The 16,711-nt window shown below is 38.9% G+C and overlaps 1 protein-coding gene across 2 annotated transcripts; it reads right to left on the bottom strand.

Annotated features, from left to right (window-relative positions):
* Positions 1–4,279: 4,279 nt before the first annotated feature.
* ctdsp2 (CTD (carboxy-terminal domain, RNA polymerase II, polypeptide A) small phosphatase 2) lies at positions 4,280–15,816 on the bottom strand. 2 transcript variants are annotated; one of them, XM_030777789.1, is made up of 8 exons: positions 15,557–15,816; positions 10,378–10,529; positions 8,984–9,019; positions 8,396–8,497; positions 7,826–7,882; positions 6,854–6,946; positions 6,470–6,655; positions 4,280–5,421 (listed from the first exon to the last, which is right to left on the bottom strand). In XM_030777789.1, exons 1-8 carry the CDS (start codon positions 15,615–15,617, stop codon positions 5,296–5,298), a joined length of 813 nt encoding a protein of 270 aa, XP_030633649.1. In that variant the 5' UTR covers positions 15,618–15,816; the 3' UTR covers positions 4,280–5,295. The 2 variants fall into 2 exon arrangements, with proteins under 2 accessions (XP_030633649.1, XP_030633650.1); XM_030777790.1 differs by lacking the exon at positions 8,984–9,019.
* Positions 15,817–16,711: the final 895 nt, after the last annotated feature.

Here is a 16,711-nt window from a genome sequence, read left to right as displayed (position 1 = left end):
GCTTGTTCCCTGTTTGTTATTTACAGTTTATTGATTCAGAGATGCTCATCTGCTTTGCATTGAATCATGGACCATGAATCATTATTGTCTAAGTGCTTTTCACCACAGTTCACCCTGTTTTTTTTTTATATATATATAATCCTTCCCTTGAGAATTCTGTCCCCAGGATCACTGCAGCCACTGTTCCTCAAGACACGCTAAGTTAAAACGGTCTTCAAATCTCACTGCCAATCATTCATTTTTCAATGTCAGTTAATCCCTGTCTCAGGACACAGTCGCCAAAATAATTGGTGCCTGGGCCTGCCGATTATTTCTGACATGACCCTAAGCATGATGGGATGTTAACAGTGACACACTTACTATTGCTTTCCTTTATATTGGTAGGTACCTCTACATTTTACTTGTTGATAACATGCCTCCGAGCACCTAAGCACGCCAAGATGTTTGACAGTCAAATTATGCCTCCATTACATCATCATTCTCTGTCAGTATGGAAGTACAATGGATGCACCCAAAAGCAGAGCAGATTTTCACAAGCTGTTTACACTTTTTGTTTAACAGTAAATAAAATCATACACGATATGAAAGTAGGAACATGACAATGTCCTTGGTGTCAGTGACCTGCAGTGATAAAGTAAAATTCCTCATAAGCAATTTTCTGGCTTATGTCAGAAAAACAAAACAAAACAGAAAACAAACAGAAAATAAACCAATGATTATAATGTCTACATCCAGTTTCTACATCCAGTCTTGTCAGATAAATGTCAGATAAAAGCCAGACTGAACAATCTGTAAAATGAGGTTGGCAAAGGTAAATCTAAATAGGCACATATCAAATGTATCTCATTACACAAAACTATGTACTTAGATGTACTATATGTTCACTCCTAAGTTATGGAGGATTGATCTGACTGTGGGAAAATGAATGTTGTATCAAAATATGCAAATCATCTAGCCTACAGAAACATTCAGATCTTAGAGGTTGAAAGAACCACCAGAAGAGAGGGATTGACCGAACATCATTTTGAAACAATGTGTGTATGAGATTCAGTGAAAAAATAAAACATTTGCAAGTGGACCACAAATGCAAGATGATGAGGGTACATGAGCTCATAGGCCTGGGTCAAAGAGATGACCAGGTCACATCAGGTGGGTGCTCCTGATTTTGAATTCAGCATTTGTTGACCATGTCTTTTCCATACAATAGCTGGTTTACAGATTAACTAATCCGGGTTTAAGTATGCACAATGCTTTGTTTGGAAGTCAAATGAGACAGTGTCCTGGAAAGTCATGGTCTCTATGACAACAGTCATACAGTAAGCACAAACAAACAACAACAGAGCAATGATCAATGTTTTTATTTGATATTTTCAAAGTTGCTAGTTGAAAAAAAAGGCGAGAAAGAAATATAGAAAGAAAAAGAAAACCCCCAAAATATAATGCAGATTTTTTTTTGTGCCCATATTATTTCAAGTTCTTAAAAAATAGGTTACATGTCAAAAATGAAACTGAACAATAGGTAAGAACAGAAGGCATAAAACAGTGATTACTTTTTGCATTGTACTGTATGTTTTCCATCTGCAGTCTGGAACTGGCAAAGTTGTCGCGGTACCTGACCTGGGGCCAAAATTCAGCAAAAGTATCTGACAAGGTTTGGTTTCCTGAGGTCCTTTTCCAACCAAGTCTTTAGAACGCTGTGTGCTTCTTGATCTTTCATTTTCTTATCTAATACATTCAAGTTGTTAACCACTGAGAGAGACATGATGCATTGCTAATGAGGACAAGAAACAGTACTGCCCGGGAGAACTTCAGAGTTAGAAAGGCTATCTGAATACAAGATTCCACAGGAACAGCACATGCTGGCCAAAATGCTCTTAACAGAACCTTATTCATCATCACTGTGAGTACGATTTCTGCTCAGTTCAGTTCACTAGCAATTCACTGAACAATCTAAAGAGATTACGCTCTCTTAATTCAACATCTCAGAGGGAAAACACTGGCAGCAAAGGGCACATGTGTGGTGTGTGACATGATTGTAATGTAAACAGATCTCAATTATTGTCTCAAATGGATCACTGTTCCACAATCCATTACAAAAAGTCGTAGAAAATTAAAAAAAAAAAAAAAAAAAAAAAGAAACACTGAAATCATAGAACAGAAAACACAGGTCTGCAAAAACACTGTTATGGGCGTGAAATAGCTTTGATCTGGTTCTTAATATAAGATTTGTGAACAAAAAATAATGTCGGTTGGTCTAACATTTAAAGATGGTACTAGCATTTTCATGAGAAATTACAAGTGAATGGCTTTGTAACTTGAGCTAATGAGAGATTTTTTTCTTTTTCTTTTTGGCCTGATTCTGCCACCTAACAAAATGAGTCGCCATTCACATCATCTCTATTCTTAGTGCTTTTATTTCAACTTTTAAGGTATTCTTTTATCCCAAGTACCACAAAGGATGAAACATTAAAGACTGGTTTATATGAAAATTCGTTCTCCATCCGTATTTTATTCTCAGAGACATCGGTGACTCGAGAATGCTGGAAGCAAACCTATTTAAGAAGACAAGCTCTTCTAAAGACAAACAGATATGAATTTTACAAATGGCTAAAATGTATATTTTCTTCCAAAGGTCATAAAAGAGCTACCTTTAGCAAATCATTCAGCTTTTCCAAACAAGACATGTGAGAACCATTTTGCTTTGTTTGAGACAGCGAGTTAGGCTGTGTCTCTTTTAACAAATTTGGCTTTTCCTCAGTATGCAAAGAGGAACAATTACACACACACAAAAAAAACTTTTTGGTACAGTGAACTTTTACAATTTTTAAAAGGGCTTTGTAATTGCAATCTACAAATATTGACCTACGAGGCCTCCTAATGCTGTCAGAGGCCAGAGGTCTTTGTTTGTTCAGAGAATTGAAATGAGTTTTAAAAGCAATACTTTGGTAGACAAAGTCACTGGGAGTGTATTCAGATGGTTAAAGTCTGTGCCGATAATTTGACATGATCACCATTTTAAAGCAGGTTTTTAATTAAAAAAAAAAAAAAAAGATTTTATGGAGTACACAACTTATCAAAACTTTGGTGCTAAATTAAAGTAAATTAAACATTAACATCAGAATTTTCTATTTTATAATATCAGTCAAAGTCAAAATTGAGAAATAATATGTGAAAGAAACAGAAAGGAGTATGGATGAAGTCCCCTGGTGCATAGTTGAACACTCTCATATGAGAGAGAAACCTCAGGCCCTTATTAAGAGAATAAGTGAGACCTGAGACACGGGACCTGACCTTGAACTGTGTAAAAGAGTCTGTAAGTGCCAACAAGACACGGAGGAGATGAACTGTATTATCAAGGTGACCTGCTGTAGGTCTGCACCAACAGTCTGAGTCCATCCAAACAAAACATTCTTGTGTCTAGTTCTTAAAATGATGCAGATTATCTTTACGTGACAGGTTCTTCTGCAGTTTGTACTTTGGGCCATTCCTCTCACATTCAGCATAACTTGAGTATGGCTTAGACAGATGTCATTTTGGTTTAGTGGGCATGAGACACATCTACTTGAAGTTTTGATGTACTGACAACTTCTCAGTCATGTTAGAGGAAGACAGCCCAATCCATTTTTTTTTTTCCCTCAGGGGGGAGGTGCTGCCAATGTTTGCAAAAGCAGGTCCCGATTTTAAAAGTCCAACTGTGAAAACCCTTTCATTATTCTCTGGGTACTTTTACACTTACCCACATACCCACTAATGAACACTTTTCTTCCCTATCAAGCAACATGAGTGACCTGTACCGCTGCCCAGTATGGGTATTATTCTCCAAAATACTGAACTGTCTGTTAAACATGTGAAGTCCATGCCGCTGAGAAAGATGTAATACAGACACTGTTTCAAGTTCAACTGCAATTAAAAAAAAAAAAAAGACTCTCCCTATGTATACAGTCTACTCAACACTGAAAATCAAAGGCTAAGGGAAGAAAATACTGTGGTAGTGAATGGCTGATTTTAAATGCATATTTGGCAATATTGGCTAGAAAAAAAAGAGGTGAGGTCACAGATGTGAGACTCATAACGGTATGGATGTGGCCCTTAAAATGTTTCTGTTGATGGTCCTTACTGGCTGAGGACTGGATCTATTGTATCACTGTCAGTGATTGACTGCAGAGGATTCCCATCACGTACATGTATGTAAATATATATATATATATATATATATATATATATATATATATATATATATATATACACACACACATATACATACACACACACACACACATACACAAGCATATAAAATGTCCAGAGAAAGTCTTTTTTTTTTAAATGTATGGCTGTTTTTCCTCAACAGCAGAAAAAAGAAACAATACAAAATCAAGACCTATATCTCAACAAAGCGAACGTTTAAAAAGACTTTTGGAAAAACGTGTAGAAAAAAAACCTATATGTTGAAAAAAAAACTGTGTTCTCTTCCTTGAAAAGGAGATTTGTTTTTTTTGTTTTTGTTTTTTTTTCCTTTTCTTGCAAAAAGGCACAATGACGGAGTTTGGACGCTCCCCTTTTAAGGTCAAACCAAAGGTTCTGCTATGACATATAAAGATACCCTAAAGTGATGAAAGGCCCATAGGGTTCATTACTGAGAGACCTGGAGATTAACTCTCCATTCAAATCCAAAAATTAGGCTTTAACACAAGTCTTTTTAAAGGCAATCTTGTAGAAAATGAAGTAAAATTGAGAATAAAAAAAACAAAAATCACATGGCATCACGGGCTTTCTGTTTAAAGACAAATGCTCTACATTTGGCTGCAAGGATAAATGGTATCTTGGCTTGTCAAAGAGGCGTGAGGGTGTGTGTGTTTGTATGTGTGAAGCAATGTAGTGTTGCCAATCACACTTCTGTTCTGAGAGGAAAAAAAAAAGGCTCATCTTCAACTTGGAGCAAGTTCAAGAGATATTTCAGGAGTCCAGTACAGGAAGAGGAAAAAAGAAAAAAGAAAAAAAAAAAAAGCTTGTCAATGATGAACTGAAGATCTCTTCTGTGCTGTTGCGGGGGAAGGCAGCTGCATCCAGACGCGCTGCCTGGATGAGACCCAAACCTCAACACTCACATTTTGTGTTTCAGGGAGAGCAGGCCTCTGTATGGGAGTGTGTGAAGGTATGATTGGTTGTGAGGGGAGTGTGAAACACAATTTTAGGAGCTGGGAGGTCAGGACTCTTGTAGGTCTGATGTTGTCGGCCTGGCGTCCGTAGGGGCACAGGCACGGTGTGGATGGTACAGGAACGACTGGCAGGCCTTGGTCATGGGGCACGGAGCTGTTTAAGTTTGGCATAGACATCTTCTGCTTCACTCAACTCCTCGAAAACAGGAAGTAAGTTCAGCAACTCCGTGTCCTCCACGTCATCGAACCAGGACGCTACAGGCACCTGAGGACGGAGGACAAACACTCATTAACTGTCACGATTTGACTTTTAACGCATTAACACTGACACAGAAAACATGAGCCAAAACCTGAAACTGTAATAAAGCTAAGAGATAAGACCCAGCAGTTCCGAAGCATGAATACATCGTGGAAAATTCGGATTGACCTTCTTGACCATTTGGATGGTTGGCAAAATCAGGAAAAAGATATCTCCAAACAGCCAAATTTTCTGTGCCTTCCCCGTTTCTCTTTCGTTTTGTTGTACCCTCTACTGACTGCTGGCTCTGTCAGTGAAGAGCACCATTTCACACCCTGTCACAGCTCTGCTTTTCCTGCCCCAAATCTCAGTATACCTCCTGCTTTAACAAAACTAACTGCCTGTCTGCAACTCAGTGTTAAACTTTTTTTTTCTTTTACAAAGTAAGGACAGCTTTAAAGAAAAAGGTCGTGAATTTCCAGGCTGTATTTTCCCATAGACTACCACGCCCACATACTCTCAAATTACCTGCAGAAAATTGCAAACCAAGCTACTGACTGGTTCAAAATATTATTACAGAAAGACCAAAAGGACATGTGCTATTGTAAAACTGCTTTATAAACATAAATAAGATGAATATGTAATAAAATAAGCATTTTGTCTTAAGGGATGACATTAAACAAAGCCTTAATCCAGGGCTTTACTAAATGTCAGTGCTTAAAATAAAGTCTAATGGTTGTTCTTGTATGTACCAGGGAAAAATCACATTGCACTGCATCCTACTAATAAATGCCATCTTGCTTCTGAAGACAACTGGACAAATTTTCATGAAACTTGGCAGACAACTGAACTAGTGCCAAAGCAGTCGCGACAGCAAAATTGAGCTTTTTAAAAAAACAAAACAAACAGAAACCCTTTCTGCAGATATTCCCCTCTTAAGAACTCCACAAACAGACTATTAGTGATGTCTAAATGCACCAGGCACGTCACTGTTCCTTCAGTCTGTCAGGACTCTGTTACTCTCAGCAGTGGTGTAAGACTGTGGATGTGTGTGGACCAGGTTTGGTAAACTCACAGCATTCTCAGGGTGGAAGATGTAGGAGGCAGGGGAGTTATCCAAGATGAGGGTTTTGTTGAGCTGACGGCCCAGCCGACTAAGGTCTTTGACATAGCAGCCCTGGTGAAAGACGCAGGACTCACGGAAAAGGCGCGCCCGGAATACCCCGCACTGGTCCAGCAGGTCCGTCACCGGATCTGCATACTGCAGCGGGTGGAGGAGAGGCCAGTAAACAAAAGGAAAAAACAAAACAAAAACAAAAAAACCCAAAGTGACTTATCCAACGATCACATCCTTTTATTATATATTCTGCATCAAATCCACAGACCAAATGACATGTGATGGACTACTTTTATTCTATTTTTATGCAGCTTCATACGAAACTTAATTTGCATACGTTACCTTGGCAAGACTGGCAGTAAAGAGTACACACTCGAAGAGCTCTCCCATTCTCCGAAGGAACTCGTCCACGTGTGGTCTTTTCAGGACATAAACCTGACAGACACACACATAAACACACGGATTGTTAGCATGAGAGAGAAATGGACTAGCTCTCTCTTTCCAAGCAAATTTCAAAAAGGAGTAATCAGACAGTCTGTAACCTCGCCCTGGTCATCAAATAATTACATGGAAACTGCCAACCTGAACACAGGCCCATCTTATTCTTTACAGTTCTAACTAAATAAAGAAAGACATAGGAAAGATGCATCTGAATGCCACAACTCTCTCAATTGAAAGCTTTTCTTAAAACACTGTGGGTGAAATGTCCACACCACGATGGATTAAAAAAATCCCGTCTAAATAAGGATGGACAACTTGGGGGGGGGGGGGGCAGTTCGTGTTTTAGCCAACCATGATCCTACGATCGTATAACTGGAGAGAAGCCTTTTCTATTGTTTTCTGTTGATATCCCATTATTTTTTATCAGCTCCTGTCATGCTGCTCCAAGCTACTGTGATGTCACCATTCCAGCTGATCCACATCCAGCGTAAGAGGCCACATCCAGAAACAAGTAATCAAGAATAGGCCGCGCTGGCAGGAAACAGCCTATCCTGGATTACTTGAATCAGGCTGAGGCCAGAGAGCAAAGCAAGGTCCTCCTCTGACGAGAGCAGCAAAACAAACAAACCAAAACAGAGGCTGAAGAGACTAAAGGTGACTTGGCTCTTCGAGAAATTCAAACCTTGATTCAAATTTATTCGAGTTTCTCGCTTACATCAAAACTTCTGGGGCATTTGCCAGTCTGTGTTTTTTGTCATTTCAAATCTCAAGGAAAAAAACAGAGAAGTTACCACATAGGGTGTAAATTACACTACTTGACCTAAACCTGCTTTTGTTTATGCATCTGTCTTTACAGGCTGTCATTCACTGTACCTGGTGCGTTGTTCCCTCAATCTCCACAGGAACAATGAAATCAGCGTTACTGATTGGCTGAAGAAGAGAAGAAAGCAAGGGAAAAATGTTATTATTTGAAATACCAGGCCTTCAGAAACTATTTGACTCAGTTGAACAAACTGCTGTGTCACCACCAGAATTTTTGATAAGCCGTGGAAAAAAACCATTGTAAATTGCTTAAGTTTTCTTTAAAGGCTGTGTTTAGCTGGAAATGGTGTGCGGGTGTCAAAAGCAGTCATTACGCTTTGCCTCAGGGTCTAGAGTGGATTTAAGTCTGGGCTTTAACTGGGGAAATCAGGCTGTTGTTTAACTGGTATTCTGAAGCCACTCAGGCACAGTGTTGGCTGCATGCTTGAGGAAGCAGGGTCTCCTCAAGGTTTTGCCTGTGTTTGGCTCCATCCATTGTTCCCTGTATCCTGGTCCAGTCCCTGCCGGCCTTTAACATGATACAGCCAGGAGCCATGACTTACAGGAGAAACACAGTCTCAGTGCTGGTGGGCTTTGATCGTGTCACTCAGTGCGTGTGTATGTGTGTGTGTGGTCTGTCACCTTAAAAGAGCTATGCACCAGCGTCTCGTCCAGGTCGATGACCACACAGATCTTTCCTTGGTCTTGTGGGGTCACCTCTGGCAGTAGACTGGTCCCTGGGATCTGAAAAAGGAAGAGGGACATTGGTCGCTCACCCACTCCACCAAAACCGGACACAGAAAAGACAAAACATGTCAGCTTCAGGCATGACTGGGGGCTGAAACTGCTGAGTGACAATCACTTCCTGCACTGATAACTATGGGAGGATGTGACTGAAATCTAATCGGATTGTTGTTATACTCTACAGCCAGCAGGAGGCGTCTTTTACCATAACCTAAAATATGTCACTTTATAATGGGATCAGGTTCCTAAACCACAAATCCTAGTTTTGACCATATTTAGAGCTTGCCTAAAGCATTAACGGAAAAAATGAAATAACAAATAAACAAGGAAAAGGGTTTAGAGTTGGAATTCTCTGGTTCAAATAAATATGCCGTGCAAGTTTGTCTGTGAAAAAATTAAGTGTCCTATTGGACAGACTGGATCAAGCATTCTGTTAGAATCCAATTACAGCAAAATCAGTGTAAAACATTTCACCCTTTTACGTACTTGAAAAAACTGGTAGCGAAGCGTTTGAAGATCATACTAAACAAAGACACAAAAAGACAGTTAATTGCATTCCCAATTCGTCCACCCTGTGCAGTAATCCAGTGTTTCCTTTACTACGAGCTTGGAAATACATATGGTCCTATTGTCACGTGGCAGCTTCCATGATATCATTTGACAACTGAACTACATACATGGTTGTTCTAGAGAAACATTTCAACTTATTCTCAGATTTGCTGAACAGTTGCTGGAGCAAGTAATTAAAGACAATATCCACTGCTGTTTTTCCAGAGGTGTTTTTAGTCTGTTGCTTCATAAATCATCACAGCTCATCTGTAGGAAAAATTTTCTTGTCAGTCTTGTTTAGGGAACAAGTCAGCTTTTTTTCCCCCTATGTAATGTACAGACGTTTTTGGTTTACGAAATATACGGATGATTTGGCAAATCTTAATGGAATTAAGAAACTGCATGAAGAAAATGGTTTTTAAATTCAAAAGTCACTTAAATTAATTTAAAACATTAAAAAGCAATGTTGGTTCCCCAGAGAGCCAAAAGGTACGATTGATACGATTCTCAAATGCTATAATCAATAAGCAAAATGCCACCGTGAAGAGAAAGACTGAAAGACCATCGTTTTCCCCCTCCATTTATGTGTGAGCAGTGATTTTACACATCAAACTCTACTCACAAAGCAAGTCAGGAATCAGAAGCAGAATTACTAAGTAAATGTTACTTATTCCAAAGTCAACATGTGCCTCTTTAAGCTACTTACAGATTCTGACGCAACATGACAACATGCCCAACAAACACTAAAACGCTGGTGCTTTTAATGGATAAAAGGCTATTGTCCTCACGACTGTTTTTCTTTCTTTTTTTTCTGATTATACACTGAACACCCCCCCCCCCCCCCCCTCCTCTTTCAGATCTATTATAAGCTTACTGATAGAGAATAATGGAGGCCATCTGTTTGTTGACCTAAAATTTAAACTAATCTATTTCTGCAAGATCAGACAACTCAAGGTCCTAATTTCATTATGAGATGGGGTGTTTTTGTTTGTTTTTGTTTTTTTTTTTGTTTTTAATCATAGAACAAGCTCTTTCTTAACCGCAGCCCAAAGCAACACTGCTCCAGAAGTTATATTCACAGAGTTTCTCACCCTAGGAAATCTGACACCTTTGGATAAACACCTTGGAGCAACGTGCATTGATAACTTAATTACATTCAGAGGAATTTGGGCACTAAAAAAAACCCAACAAACTTAGTAATAATATTCAACTGAATTAATATTAAAGTAATAAAATTCAATAAGCCTCAAGTGTATTTCATTACACTTACTGAAAGAGGAAGGAGACATTTCAAGTTTTACTCCTGTAATCTGAGAGATATCACAGCCTACCTTGGTAACTGTCCCATTTTCCTCAGGTGGCAGCAAGGTATCCTGGGAAGGCGGCGGTGTCTGGGGGACATCCTGTGCTCGGAGGCAACAGAAAAGCGCCTTAAAGATATTTCGGCTTCGAGGCTTCTTTGGGGAAGATTTTTTCACCTGGCCTGCATGGGGAGAAAAAACACAGAGCCTAAGACGAGAGAAACTGAGTACTGACAAGGACTGGCAAACCGCATGTGAAAAACAGATCCCTTACATGGAATATAACGCTAAAATCAAACAAAAAATAAAGTTTACTATTAACTACAGCAAAGTGAGCCCATTAAGGAGAACCTGCCATAAACTGCATTTGAATGTGCATAACCTTTGAGATGTTGAGTGTAATAGTGATAAAGATTCATTTCCACCCACTAACACCCTATTAATACACCGGTTAACGTAAATTTCCTGCTTTTATGGCTATTTAATGACTTAAGAGACTAGAAAAACTGAAATCATCTCAATAAATCAAAGTCTAACGCTGATTATTTACACACAAGCTTAAGGACTTTACCTCCACCACAAACAAACAAACAAACAACACAAATGAGACATCATTAAAAGAGCCTGCTGTCCTTCTAAAAAAAATATATGACAAATTACATTTCAAATTTACTGGGCTCTATCCTGAAAAAAAAACCCCACTGTTCTAAATCATGAGAGGAGACATTTAAAGGAGACATTATCTCTGCTCCTCATTTGATCCTGCCTGCTGAAAACGCTTCACTAATTTCATAAAACATTATACTGCACGTCAATAAACCTATATTAGCCTCTGGGCATGACGCTGAGCACTGAAATGGTCGCTCAGATAAACAGATATGTCTGTTATTTGAACTTTGATTCCTCAATTTTTCATTGTGTTATAATCTCTTGGCATCATTAATACGGTCATGAAGATTTTCTGTCTTCAATATCAGATGTTGTTTTGGCAACAGCAGAGGCACTCTGAGTAACTAAGTTACTAATGCCCTGAATCAGGACTTCAGAAACTCACCACAACTCTGTACACCCTACACGCATTACTCTTCAGTTACTGAAACCAGTGTGAAATTAGTGTTCAGCAGAGGTACTTGTCTTCTGACGTCAATGTTTTCGCTCAATCCACAAGGGAAAAACTTTGCCAAGAACACTACATTCTAAGGGCTTCTTCAAAAGCCCCTCTTAAGGTCCAGTCTGAGTATGTAAACATAACACAGCCGTCAATCTGACGTTTCTACACGCACATTAGTAAGATCAAGAGATGAAGCACACGTCATTCTATCACCAATCCACTTGTCAAAATACTGAAAGAGCTACCTTAGTTGTGTTGTATGATAAGACTGCAGTTAGAAGACTGATTGCGGTGAGAGGAGAGCAAATGAGGCGATTTCAGAGTAAAATGCAGTGATGGGAGATGAGGAACAGACGTAGGTAAAAGCAGTGGAATTAGGCTGTAATGTCTATGTACTCCAGCCTAACACACTGACTTCAGATGACCCAATCAGAAGACTGATTAGTGCATTCCGTGTGAGACCTTAACGGCGCTAAACAAAAACATTTGAAATGAAGGCACAGCACTCTCTTTTGATCCTACTTTCAAGTATTACATACTAATTTTTTTTCGTTTCTTTTTTTTTTTTTTTTTTGTTAATTGCAGAAAAACACATGGGTGACATTGCTTCTAATGATAATATCAGCCTCTTTGTGTCTTGCACCACTTGAGAAACTGTGCAAGTCTACATCCAAGGCTGAAACTGAAAAAGTATCTAACTTGCATTGAGGTGACATATGAACATTTGTGCAATTGTTTGGAACAGGAGGCCAAGCCTGTTCTTCAATGATGCAATCAGGTGACAACATGTAGGCCTGCGTTTTTGAGAAAACTCACAAATGATCCCTGACAATAAGCTACATGTAAATATATATCATAGTGTGTTTTCTTCAAAAGCTCTTTCTTTTTTTTTTTTCGCTTTACAACAGTTTAGCATAAATTTGCCTTATCACAGACATAACCAAACACTGCTGAGACATAAAAAAATTAAAAAAAAAAAAAAAAAAAGACATCTATATTTGATGCTTTATTACACAATTCTATACTGCAGAGGGTTTTGTTCTGCCCATCACCTCACTTAAAGGGATTGAACGGTAATGAGTAATGCCTTTTCAAGTCATTTTCACAGACCCGGCTCCCCCTCTCCAACACTCTGCATACCAAGCACTAATCATTTTAAAAAGTTATATATTGTATGGGCAATGAAATGACAAATTCATTTAAGAAGTTGATAAAGTCCAAGGCACTGAGGATTAAAAACTAAACTTTTTTTCCTTTTTAAAGAAAGTTCACACCTTGGTCCATTTCAAAAATTCTGTTAGACTTTATAGGCTACAGTTGCACTTCAGCGTTGCAACACAACTAGAGAAAACAGCGGCAAAAGCATTCAATCAATTACCCCTGATTTTATTAGATGTAAACACAAACAAACAGTACAGAGATCTGTTACCTCTGTTACTGTGTGACCTAAGGTTTTGGAACATAGCCCTGGCCAAAAAGGCTGAAGCGTCACACTGCTAGGCTATTTGGCATTAGTCATGATGAAACTTAACTCTTTTCCTTCCTCTAAGTGCTATCTGACAACATGGTTTTGCTTGTTAGAGTTATACTGGGTGACAAGCAGTTTCTACCAAGGCTCTCCAATCAAAAATCCACTAAAATGGAATGTTGTCCAAAAATGCAACTAAGTTTTTGACAGAACTGAAAGGACTTTATAGTGCATCCTTTTCAGGCCCATTCTCAAACCAACTCCTTCCCTTATGCGTACTCAAAAAGGCCTGGGTAAAGAGCTGAGCAGAGTGGCAGAAAAGTACATTTGAATTTAAATAAGCTTTTGAGTTAAGAGTATACCTCAAAATATATACAGTTTAACCCCTGCCACTGGTTCCGTATAATATAAAAGCTAAGAGTCTAAAGTCTGTAAATGTTTTTTTTTTCTTCTAGTGCTCTGTTAATCTGTAAATGTGTTTTAATAGTTTTAGTTAGAGAAAGCATAGTTTTAAATTCATTTTAGACTGTTGGCAGCAAAGGTAAAAAAAAAACATCAGAGCCCCCCGGCTCTCACTTGTTCTCCTAGTCATATTTCAAATCTGAAATAATACGTGAACAAGCAGTTCAACGGCACTTTAAAATAATAAAAAAATAGAACAAACTTGTGTGTTGCTGAAAAGTCTGCAACTTAAAATAAATAGTTAAAAGGTAAATTAAAAGGCTGTTGTAGAAACAGGTGGAAAGTTACCCATTGCAAAAATACTTTAAAAGGACCATGGTGGGCAGAATTTGATGTTTAATTGTGAGTATTTGTCTCCTAAAAACCAGGAACTACTACCATTAAATTAGGGTGCATTTGTTCACCACCTCATCTTAAATTCTGATTTCAAACGCTGCAGCTACACTGTACCATTCAATACACAAATACACCTAGCGGCATTACAGGAAAAAAAGACAAAACAGCTTATCAAAGAAAAAGTCTGGTCCAACTCAATAGGTGGATTCCACCACTGCAGACCCAGAAGCAAACTGAGTGCCTCAAACAATCAGCCGCTGTCAGACAGTATTTGCCCAATTAGAGGATCAGAACCTGACTGGTAGCTGTATTTTATGAATGTGTGTGAGTGTGAACACAAGCAAGTGACTACCCGTTGCACCCAATACATAGAAAATCAAACGCAGCTGACATCACACTTATACTCCAGGAGCTGTGTACACTCACTCTTACACACACTGCTATGGCACATCAGTTGGAAACATTTCAATCAAGATCATTAAATATATATTAATGAGGAAATATTCATTTGGTGCAGTCATCTCTTGAGTTCTAAACTGTTATATCTTCCCCTTTGTGTATCTCTTGCTGAAACATACTCATTACTGTGCAACATGTCTTAACTTTAAAGCACACAACTACATGTCATACCACACCTTGACAGTGTCAACACAACACAACTTTCAAATGATACCTTTTTGCACACAAACACTTAATCAGCAAATGTCTAAATGAGGTGTCACAGTTAAAACCAAACATGATCACACAAACCCTATCCAACCCCAACTATGACAGTCATGTAAAGAATGTGGATGCAAGGAGCTCTGTTCCGAGACTTACTATTCAGTTGCAACTTCAGTCTGGAAACAGACAATGAGATTGTCGCTCAAACTTTCTTTTATAATTGGCAATTCTTTTTTTCACCACCGTGACTTAAAAGCTCAATGTAAGACTCTGTCAAAACGTGAGGTTTATTCACAAATGCAGGTGTAGATGATGATCTGTTACCGCCACTGTTGCAGTTCTAAGCTGTAGATTTAAGCAGCTTGCGTGCTATTACACATACTAAGTTACAGAGATAATTCGTTTAAGAGCATCAGGAGTGAACAAACACCTACTGATGTAGCTGGGACAGGTAAGCTGCGTACCTGTGGGGGCACATTTATGAGGCAGGCAACAGGAAATTGAACACTTAATAACATACTCACTGAAGGGTTAATTCACATATCTGCATGTAAAATACCCTCAAGAAATCCTTTGACACAGACAGCGAAATATGAGTCCTTTCTTTGTACAACATCAATAAGTTTCTAAACTTCGGCTTGGTCTTATATGTCAAATAAGGTGTGTTAAATTACGTGTGTTAAATCATGACCGTTCACTCCAGACATTTACAGCCTGATATGGAAACATTACTAGACATTTGTGATAATAAGGCACTGTTTATTTACTATAAACTCCGTTTAAGAACAGCATCTCAACCTCATCAGTTTGACAACCCTCCAGATGCGCGGCTCCCTAGCTAACAGTAATTAGCTAACCGTACGTTGTGGCGCGCGTTCCTCATGTTTAATAAATATCATTTTCATAATGTATAATTTGAAATATAATATATACAAACTCGAAACGTACATAAAACGCAACAAAATCTGCATCGTTACGAAAGGCGTCAGAAAATATTAATAACACTCAAAAGTGTTATAACGCTATTGAAGTTAGCCACCCTGACACGGCGGGTTGACTCACCAATTAGCTAGCTTGCCAGTTAGCAGGTCCGCGTATCGGCTTGAACAAACAAGATTAAAATTCGCGGAAAGTGATCTTAGCTCGAGGAGATAATCACACGCACTCACCTGTTTTGGACGGCAGCTGAGTGTCTTCTTTTTGCACTTGTGTGATAATAGAACTTTCCATCTAATTAATGCACAGCCCTTCTAAAATCCAATCCGTTCCCCCGAGTCGCAGGCACTTTCAACATTCAGCTAAGTTAGCTAGCGCGGTTACCAGCCCGTTGTGTTCTCGTTTCTAATTTTCAAACAGTTGTGTTTTTCAAGTGGCAACAGAGGAAGCTTCCTAATTAAATATACTTATCCAACATTTGGCTAACTATTCTGCAAAAAAATTATTGCGATGTAAAAAAAACTAAGCGAAGGGAAACCCCCTTGCTAATGACACTGAAAGACCTCGCTATTGCTCCAACATGGAGAATCCAGGCGAAAAAAGCAAAACAACTGAGGAAATGGGGCAAGGTGCGGTTTCAAGTTCCCCGTACTATTGATAAACAACCCTAGAGTTCATAATCCTAGTACGTAAAACAGGTAAATGACCGAAAGCAGAAATGCTTTTGTTATCAAAAAAGTTAACTGCCGTCTACTTAAGCAAAAACATATACATTTGACGTGCACAGTGTTTTGTTTTCGATTCGAAGGGCGCCTTGAAACCGTTAGTTGTCGCGGATTGGATCTTTTGGAAGTGGGAGTACCAGAAACATTCTTTTCTACGCCATCCTATCAAACACATTCCAGCTTGCAGTTGCAGGTCAGGCGAGCGAAACGTACTATGGTCATTAAACCAATGCTGCTCTTTTGCAGTGAAAAAATTGCTAGATTAGTTGTAACGTGAAAAAGTTTGTGTAGCGTCAAAGCTGCGGCCAAAAATTACGGGCGTTGTAAGCCTTTGAGTGACACAGTAGGTTGTATCTTAAATTTATGGTATTTATCTAATGGCCAGAAGTTCTCCTTCCGACGCTCCAGCAAGTCATTTTGAGAAACAGACCACCTTACGAAAATACGCATCCTAATGTCATTCGTAACTTACAAAAGCATTATAGATAATGAAATCAGATGCTTTATTCAATACGTGTGTATGTGTGTGTGTGTGTGTGTGTGGGTGGGTGGGGGGGGGGGGGGGGGGGGGTTGTTACTTGAAGCCCAAACAAGGTGGTTAGACATAGTTATAACATGTAAAAATGTGGCCTGACAGCTCAAGAGTTTCTGCAGAACAATTCT

This window comes from Chanos chanos, chromosome 6 (assembly GCF_902362185.1).
Source record: "Chanos chanos chromosome 6, fChaCha1.1, whole genome shotgun sequence".
In the NCBI taxonomy this organism is placed as follows: domain Eukaryota; kingdom Metazoa; phylum Chordata; class Actinopteri; order Gonorynchiformes; family Chanidae; genus Chanos; species Chanos chanos.
This window is presented reverse-complemented; position numbering and strand designations above follow the sequence as displayed.